General features: G+C 29.5%; 1 protein-coding gene across 1 annotated transcript; it reads left to right on the forward strand.

Annotated features, from left to right (window-relative positions):
- The first annotated feature begins 3,406 nt into the window (after positions 1-3,406).
- Positions 3,407-3,913, forward strand: LOC106766286. Its single transcript, XM_014651025.1, has one exon. It carries the CDS (start codon positions 3,407-3,409, stop codon positions 3,911-3,913), a length of 507 nt encoding a protein of 168 aa, XP_014506511.1.
- The last annotated feature ends 5,406 nt before the right edge of the window (positions 3,914-9,319 follow it).

Here is a 9,319-nt window from a genome sequence, read left to right on the forward strand (position 1 = left end):
TAGTAATATTTGTAATGTTTTGTAAAATTTTGTAAAATTTTGAAAGATAAAAAAAAGTTATATGTAGATAAGATGAAATAATTCTTATATTTACGGTTTGAATTTGTAAAATTTAATTTTTGAAATGTTTTCTAGTTATATATATATTTTATAGGATAATGATATTTAGACAATATTTTTTTGACAATATTTGAACATTGATTGCATGTCAATTTGTGATTGGTCAAAAATTACTCCACAATAATGTTTATGATTATTATTATTGATTGTGGAGTAATTTTTGACCAATCATATATTGACACGTAATCAATATTCAAATGTTGTAAAAAAAATGTTGTCTAATATCCTATTTTATATTAAGAGTAATTATTAAATTTTAATTATTAAAAGTTGATAATAGAAAATTTATTTATTAAATGAATAGAAAATTAAATGAAACCAATTACACTTAATAGAGTTGACATATTTGAAAATGAAATAAATTGAAAAATTATAATAATTGTGGTTTAAATCTTATACTTCTTTTGAATTGATATAATTCTAAGGTTTGGTATCTTTTCATTCTTTGCCAAGTTTTTGTAGATGTATATTTTTTGTAGTTCAATGTTTTTAGTGTGGAACATAAGACAAATGAGTATATATTTAGAACTTTTTTCTAGTGTATACTCATGGGGTTGAATATATTATGAGAAGATGAGTTGTACAAACTTTCTTAATCTTTCATGCGTTAAGTATTTTACTTTCATTTATCAGTATGTATCCTTTATGGATATATGATGTGTTTATAAAAAATATTTTAATGTTTAAGTTAATCAACTGTGTCAAAATAAATTTTCTATTCACTTATATATTTACAATTTTATTATTATAAATTGTCTAATTAAAAATTATATTTTATAAAAAACTTATTTAAAATATACAATTTTTTTCAATAAATTTGTTAAAATGAAAAAAAAGTTAAAAAAACTTCTTTACAACTAACATTGAGTAGTTTCTTAATATTTTTTCAACAAAACATACGTATAAATATACGTTCATCAGTTCCAAAATATACATCATGTTATTATTAAATTTTAATAATTAAATTTAATAAAAAAGTATAACTATTAATAAAAAAAGTATACCTAAAAAAACATTTCAAAAATTAAATTTTACAAATTCAAACCATAAATATAAAAATTATTTCATCTTATATATACATATAACTTTTTTTATCTTCCAAAATTGTACAAAACACTACAAATATTACTATATTAATTTTTCTCCATCTTAAAATATTGTTAGAAAAGAAGAAAGAATGAAATATTGTATTTCTTATTGAATGATAAGGAGATAGTACAATTGATATATATAATTGTTCACAGCAATATAAAAAAGGAATATAAGTATAAAAATATATGAACATAAATGCACATATATGAACAGAGAATAAAATAATTCCAATATCCCCCTAAGCTGCAGCATATATATCCTTAATGCTTAGCTTGGACAACAAAGATTGAAATTGTGCTGGATGCAAAGCTTTAGTATGAATGTCTGCAAGTTGTGATGAAGTAGAAATAGGCAGGAGCTTAATTACACCAGCTTGAACTTTATCCCTTATGAGATGACAATCAATTTCAATGTGCTTTGTCCTCTCATGCATGGCTGGATTTTGTGCAATTCGTATAGCAGATTGGTTGTCACAAAACAGAGGAACTGGTTGTGGCAGAGGCTGTTTCAAATCATGGAGCAAATACAAAAGCCATTGAATTTCACATGTTGTGGAAGCTAAGGCTCTATATTCTGCTTCAGTTGATGATCTAGATATAGTATCTTGCTTCTTCGATTTCCAGCTGATTAAGGATGCACCATAGAACACATTAAAATCAGTCACAGACCTTCTAGTATCAGGGCAAGCAGCCCAATCAGAATCACTAAAAGCCTTGAGAGAAGGTTCTGTGTTGGAGGGAAATAATAACCCTTGTCCTGGATTTTTCTTTTTCTATAAAGGGGGTGTGTTGGAAGTCCCACATCGACTAGAGATAAGGCCAAGTGAGGTGCAAACCTCACCTTACAAGCTAGTTTTGTAGGGTTGAGTTAGGCCTAAAACCCACTTCTAACATGGTATCAGAGCCATGGTTAAAGCCTATCCTAGCGAGTTCTAAGTGGGCATTTCTGTTTCTATTCCACCCGTTGTTGGGCCAATATTAGACCACCCAATTTCTACTATCACGCACGAGATATCTATACCTCGGCGTGAAGGGGGTTTGTTGGAAGTCCCACATCGACTAGTATTGGAATTATTTTATTCTCTGTTCATATCTGTGCATTTATGTTCATATATTTTTATACTTATATTCCTTTTTTATATTGCTCTGAACAATTATATATATCAATTGTACTATCTCCTTATCATTCAATAAGAAATACAATATTTCATTCTTTCTTATTTTCTAACATGGTATCAGAGCCATGATTAGAGCCTATCCTAGCGAGTTCTAAGTGGACATTTCTCTTTCTATTCCACCCGTTGTCGGGCCTCTATTGGACCACCCAATTTCTACTATCATGCACGAGATGTCTATACCTCGGCGTGAAGGGGTGTGTTGGAAGTCCTACATCGACTAGAGATAAGGCCAAATTATAATATATAAGTGAGGTGCAAACCTCACCTTACAAGCCGGTTTTGTGAGGTTGAGTTAGGCCTAAAACCCACTTCTAACAAATATTATATTAATTTATTTAAAATATACTGTTTTTAATTAAATTCGAAATGAAAAAAAAAATGTTTCCAAAAACTAAATTATCAAAAAAAAAAATATAGACAACCAAATTCTCACATGGAAGCAAACCATACTATGTAGGTAAATATTATCTACGTAATTCTGTTTCTGAATAGTGCCATGTCAGAAAAAAAAAAATTTGAAGATGATATGCAAGAAAATGATAACATGTAGACGGAGAAAGTGATGATTGAGGAGATAATGATGACGGTGTTCAAGAACTCAAGAGGGAGATGATAATGGTCAGATGATGAGACATTGAGTGTGACTGTACCAGTGAAGAATGAAGAAGATAGGCTGTAAGAAAAAAGAATTTAGAAAGACTAATGGAATTTTGTGACTCAAACAATATATGTGGTTGAAAGAGTCAAAGTTGTTAAATAAAAATATATTCATATTCTATTTTTTAAAAGAATTTTAGATATTATTTACATTAATTAATTTAGCATATATTTTTCAAAGTTGGTTACAAATTATGTAGTGTAAATATTTATGCTTATGCTCAATAAAAGATATCAGCTTCCCTTTCATTCTTTTGCCTGATTAAAACCCAACAATTGGTATAAGAGCAAAAAGGATCTTACTGGATATGTATATAACCCATAAACACCTACAACCACAAAATAGCCACCACACATAAAATGGAATCTCAAACCTCGTTTGCTACGGTTTCTATACCTGTATTTGATGGACAAAACTATCAAATGTGGGCTGTCAAAATGGAAGCATATCTAGATGTTAACGATGTATGGGAAGCGGTAGAACAATACTACGAGGTGACTCCCTTGCCAGATAATCCTACAATTGCTCAAATGAAAAATCACAAAGAAAGCAAGCTTCGAAAGTCCAAAGCCAAATCAATTTTATTCGCAGTTGTATCTCCAGTTATTTTCAACAGAATAATGACCTTGAAAACAACACATGAAATCTGGAAGTTTTTGAAGGAAGAGTATGAAGGCAATGAGAGAGTCAAAGGAATGCAAGCTTTGAATCTGGTTCGAGAACTTGAGATGCAGAAGATGAAAGATTCAGAGACAATAAAAGATTATGCGGACAAGCTTCTCAGCATTGAAAACAAAATACGTCTTCTAGGCACTGAGATTCCTAACTCTGGAATTGTTCAAAAAATACTTGTAACAATTCCATAAAGATATGAATCCACATTAACTTCCTTGGAGAATTCAAAAGATCTTTCTACCATTACCTTAGCAGAACTTTTGGCAGCACTTCAGGCTCCAGAATAAAGAAGACTCATGAGAGAAGAAGGTCATATTGAAGGGGCTTTGACAGCTAAATTGCTGAAAAAAAGGTCAGAAAGTTTCAACCGCAAAAATGATAACAAATCCTCTCATATTTTTCCATCATGTACTTTTTGTAAGAAAAATAATCATCTACATACAAAGTATTGGTGGAGGCCAGATGTGAAATGCCATAAATGTGGACAATTAGGACATGTGGAGAAAATATGCAAGTCATCAGAAAAACAAGAGAATGTATAAGCTGCGGTTGAAGACGGTGAAGAAGATGAACTTTTTGTTGTTTCTTGTTTTGCCACTACAAGATCAACATAAAGTTGGCTAATTGATAGTGGTTGCACGAACCACATGACTTACAATCAAGAATTATTCAAAGATCTTGATGCAACCTACAACACAAAAGTCAGAAAAGGTTGCATAGGTTTGAAATTAATTATTGATGTTTTATATGTTCCTGAAATTGACCAAAACTTGTTGAGTGTTGGCCAACTTCTAGAGAAAGACTATAAAGTTCTATTTGAAGATAAAAGCTGCATGATTAAAGATCAGATAATAAAGAATTATTTAGGGTTCACGTGAAAGGCAAGAGCTTTGCCTTGAATTTGATTGATGAAGAGCAATTTGCTTTGCACAAGGTTGAAGATAAAATAGAGGTACAAGGGCTGCCTGAATTGGAAGACAAATCATCCGTATGTACAACTTTGCAATATGGAAAACAAAGGAGGTTGCATTTTCCAAAAGACAAATGGAGAGCAATAAACAAGTTTGTAGGATGTTAGAGGACCTAAAAGAATATCATCTCTGAATGACAAGAAAGTAAAGCTAGCAGCGAGTGTTAACGTTGATGAAAGTCAAATTAAACCAGAAAAATTAAAGGAAGAAAAGCATCCTAAGACCACTCTTCTTGGAGCAAAAACTGAAAATGTGAAACGGTGACTTTGAGTCAAGGAGGAGTATTGAAATTTTGTAGCTCAAACAGCATGTAATAGTTGAAAGAGTCAAAGTTGTTAAATAAAAATATATTTATATTCTATTTCTTAGAAGAATTTTAAGCATTATTTAAATTAATTAGTTTAGCATGTATTTTTGAAAGTTAATTACAAATTATGTAATATAAATATTTATGCTTATGCTCAATAAAAGATATCAGTTTCCCTTTTATTCTTTTGTCTCTTATACGTTAAAACCCACACAAACCTGCTTCAATGTTGATAATTTTGAGTTTAAGCAAGGAATGCTATTCAACTCATTCAAAGCTCAAAGCAACTGTAATGGAAAAAGTTTCTACATGTAATTTTTTATGTATGGAAAATCATAATTGCAGTAGAGTTTTTTCAAACAAGAATTCGAAATCCAAGTGGGTGAGGAGACAAATATTACAAATGGTTAAAGTAAATAGAAAAATTATTGTAAACAAAATTGTGACATACATATTAGAGAAAAGTTTTTTAAAGGAATTACTTTTAAACTAGCTTATAAAGTAATTTTTAGGTTGTAGAAAATGAAGTATTTTTGCTATAAAGAAATAATGAAAAGAGAAAGAAGAAAGCAAAGTTGAAAAGAAGTTTTGAAGGAGCATATTGGAAGAATATTATGTCATGATCGAACTCAACTCCACCACTTCACCACCATGGAATGGTCCTTCGGATTTTATCCATAGCTTTAAAAGAAATACAGCTTTTTTAAATGTTTATGATAAAATATCTGAGCTTTATATTAATATGTATACAAGTTGCTGTAGAGATTAATGATTACGAATGGCACGCTGGGTCCATTGCCTCTAAATGCTTTCCATGGTGGCAGTCTTTGTCACCACCATTCTTAAAATCAATTCTGTCAACCCAACTCTATGTTTAAATATCAAATTATACTTTTTATTTATGTTTGATAATTCAAAACAATTAATGATCATGGATGATGATAATTCAAAACAATCTACCTTCAAAACTGATGAGGTGCCAACTCTCGATTCTCTTATATTATTCGATTTATTCATTTATTTGATACAAATCAAGATACTTATGCACTATAAAAATGATCATGGATGATGATTTTTCTTCTTTTTTTTTAAGTCATTAGGGATAAAATTTATATTATGATACATATTCAACTCATAATTTCGTTTTCTTAATAGCCAAAATTTCAAGCTCAAAGGGCTCGTGTCCTTTCATTTTCACCACATCTCTCATGAGCATTTTAGAATAATTAATTAGTTTGTGATGGCTTATCCTAAATTGCTTTTTGCAAAATGAAAAATAAAAAAACATGAAGTTAAAGTTGGCAGCACAATGTCGTAGAAATTTATGCTTAGTTGGAATTTGATGATGGATTTGAATGAGTGAAAAAAAAGATGGGTTTAAAAAGAAAGAAAGTAAAAAATGTGATTTTTTGGATTAAGAGAAAAATGATTCAAAGTGAATAGAATGAAAAATATATTTATTAAAATTTGTGAGTGATTTAATAGGTGTAATAGATAAAAGAAATGTTTTAATCAATAAAATTATTAGATTATAATTTTATTTTTTTTATTAAAATTAATTTAAAATAAAATGAGAGTTATTTAAAATAAAAAAGTTTCAATTGATGAAATTTAAGTTAAATAAAATGTGATTGATAAAAAATAAGTTAAAATAAATTGTGATGAGTCACTAATTTAATAAAATAAAATTGAAATTTTAATTGATCACTACAATTTGCTAAGCATTAATGATAAATGGTTACTACAATTTGTCAAATCAGAATATGCTCCATGTTTGATTTTGACCCAACCACAAGTTGAATCATGGATCAACCAAACCACCACACAAATATATGCATAAATATGTATTTTGAGATTTAATTGTTGTATGAATTTTTTGTAAACAAAACTAGTACACCACACAATTCTTTCACTAAATCATTTGCAACACAACAACAGTTCCAATCATAAATTTTTACCTAAATTCATTGCATGCATGTTCTAAAAAAGCTGCAAAGCCATAAGTGAACCACACAATAAATTCTACTTGATGATTTTGCTTCAAAATAAGCATAGAAACAATTTTGGACATCAGAGAATCGTCAGATGATTATGTGTAGAATCGATTCTGCCTAATTGAGAATAAAATTTTCATGTGGAAAACTGATTGTACTTGGGTCAGAATCGATTCCTTCCTTTGGATTATGATCCACACTTGATTATCTTCTACTCCAACACAAGTATAGTCTCATTTGCATGTCTTGGTCAATCATGCAAGCATGGAGGTAAATGAAATCTTACCTCACTGCAGTTCCCACAAAGACATTTAGAAACACACAAAATAAATAGAGTTTTGAAAATCACCATAATGACATTATGTGATGACATAAGCATGAAACGACCTAGCTAGTAAAAGGTAAGGTTATGTTCTGAAGATGATATAACGAGAGTCTGCTCTTTTTGCATTAGTGTATTGTATCTTGAAATATACCACAAACAACTTTCTGAATTAGATGGATATTTCTAAGCAGCTTCCATGGTGAGATAATGTGGGGTCATCAAATTCAGTGCTCAAAGGCCAACTCTTCTAATATTCCAATTCAGGCTACTTCATACCTTCATTTCAATCTTTGCCTTTAGCCTACCTATTAGGTCACCAAATGTCAATTCTCTCTCATAACTCATAATCAAACATGCCTTGTGAATGAAATTACTCAAGGATATTCACACAAATATTCATTTTACCATTTCTACTATTCACCTATCACCAGTTATCGCTAATTAATAGAGTTTCCGTCTATATTCAAATTTATATTATTTTTATTCTTTATATGTAATAACTTATTCATTTTAACTTAAATAAATGGTCCAAAATTATAAAATGAATATATATGATTGGAATAATTGAAATTTAAAAGATATTTCAACCTATGCTATGTTGGACTTGAATTCTCTCCAACCTTTATATCATATATAGCAAGTTATATTAAGAAAGATACAAGATCAATGAAACCCTCTTGTTAGGTCAGTTTCAATTGAACTAGTGTTTTTCTCTCCCACCACAGCAGATTCAACTGTAGAAATAGACTATGCAAAAATCCAAATTTAGATTCTCAACTTTTTTATGACTGCTCCTTATTATCATAATCTTAGAGTATTTATTATTTTTCTTTCGAACTCAATTTTGAATTTTGAATTTATTTTAGGTGGATTTCATAATAAATTTTACATATTTCTCTTTCTATTTGAATTGATTTTATTTATTAAAAAAATAAAAAATATCAAGATTTGTTTATTAACAAATATTGACAAAAATATCAACTATACTGTATGTCCGATTAGTTAACCACAATTTGAATAATCAACCATCAAGCCACAATCAATTATAAGTTTAGATGATTAACTAAATAGTTTAAACAATCATTTAACAAATCGAACAACTACATCAGACTGAACAGTCTAAACAGGATCAAAGTAAATAAACTCTAACACCCAAATGACAAGTCATGAAGTCCAGATTGTCATCATCTAACAAACGAGACGATCATTCATTAGATAGGATGGTCTGAACAGGATCAAAGTAGATCAATCTTAAAACCGTTTTACTAAAGCTTAAATCATGATTACTCACATTTTTGGACCATAAAATCAAAAGTCCACCACATAATTTATAAATAAAGGTTTGTGGTAAGAAATTATATTATGCATTAATTACAACATATATATCTAATTTGATTAACATCGAATTACTTTCTAGTGATTTAAACACACATCGAGTAATACTTAAACTTTGGACGACACTTTAAAGATGAGACAAATTGACCTTGACCTCACACCTAAAACACCAATTGATATCACATTCATGCTATTGTTTCTTACCATAAGATGCTCGTGAAACACTGGATTAAATAATTATAAAGTTGTCACCCATCTTCATTTACATTGACTATCGAATCACCAACCTAAGAGTATGCTAGTGATTGTTAATGTTCTCATAATTGTGGTGTACTTTAAAGCAATTGGTTTCCATTGCAGAGCAAATAGGCAATATCATAATAGTTGTTTGAGTAAAGAATTGTATCTTTTTCACTTTTTGCACATCTCAGCATAAATTTTAACCGTGTATTATATGAAGCTTATTAAAAGCTTTTCAAGTATAAGTTGTAGCATCCATTAAATATAGTGGAAGTGAGAAAAATGTGCGTATATAAGTTTCACTTGTAGTTCTATGAATTCTATCGGTAGTCAAATCCTAATTTTATACAAGAATTAAAGTGGTTTTACTCGTCAAATTAAGACAAACAGCTGGTAGTCTAACCAAATAACTGAGACAACGTAAG

The sequence above is a fragment of the Vigna radiata genome, chromosome 7 (assembly GCF_000741045.1).
Source record: "Vigna radiata var. radiata cultivar VC1973A chromosome 7, Vradiata_ver6, whole genome shotgun sequence".
Classification (NCBI taxonomy): Eukaryota; Viridiplantae; Streptophyta; class Magnoliopsida; order Fabales; family Fabaceae; genus Vigna; species Vigna radiata.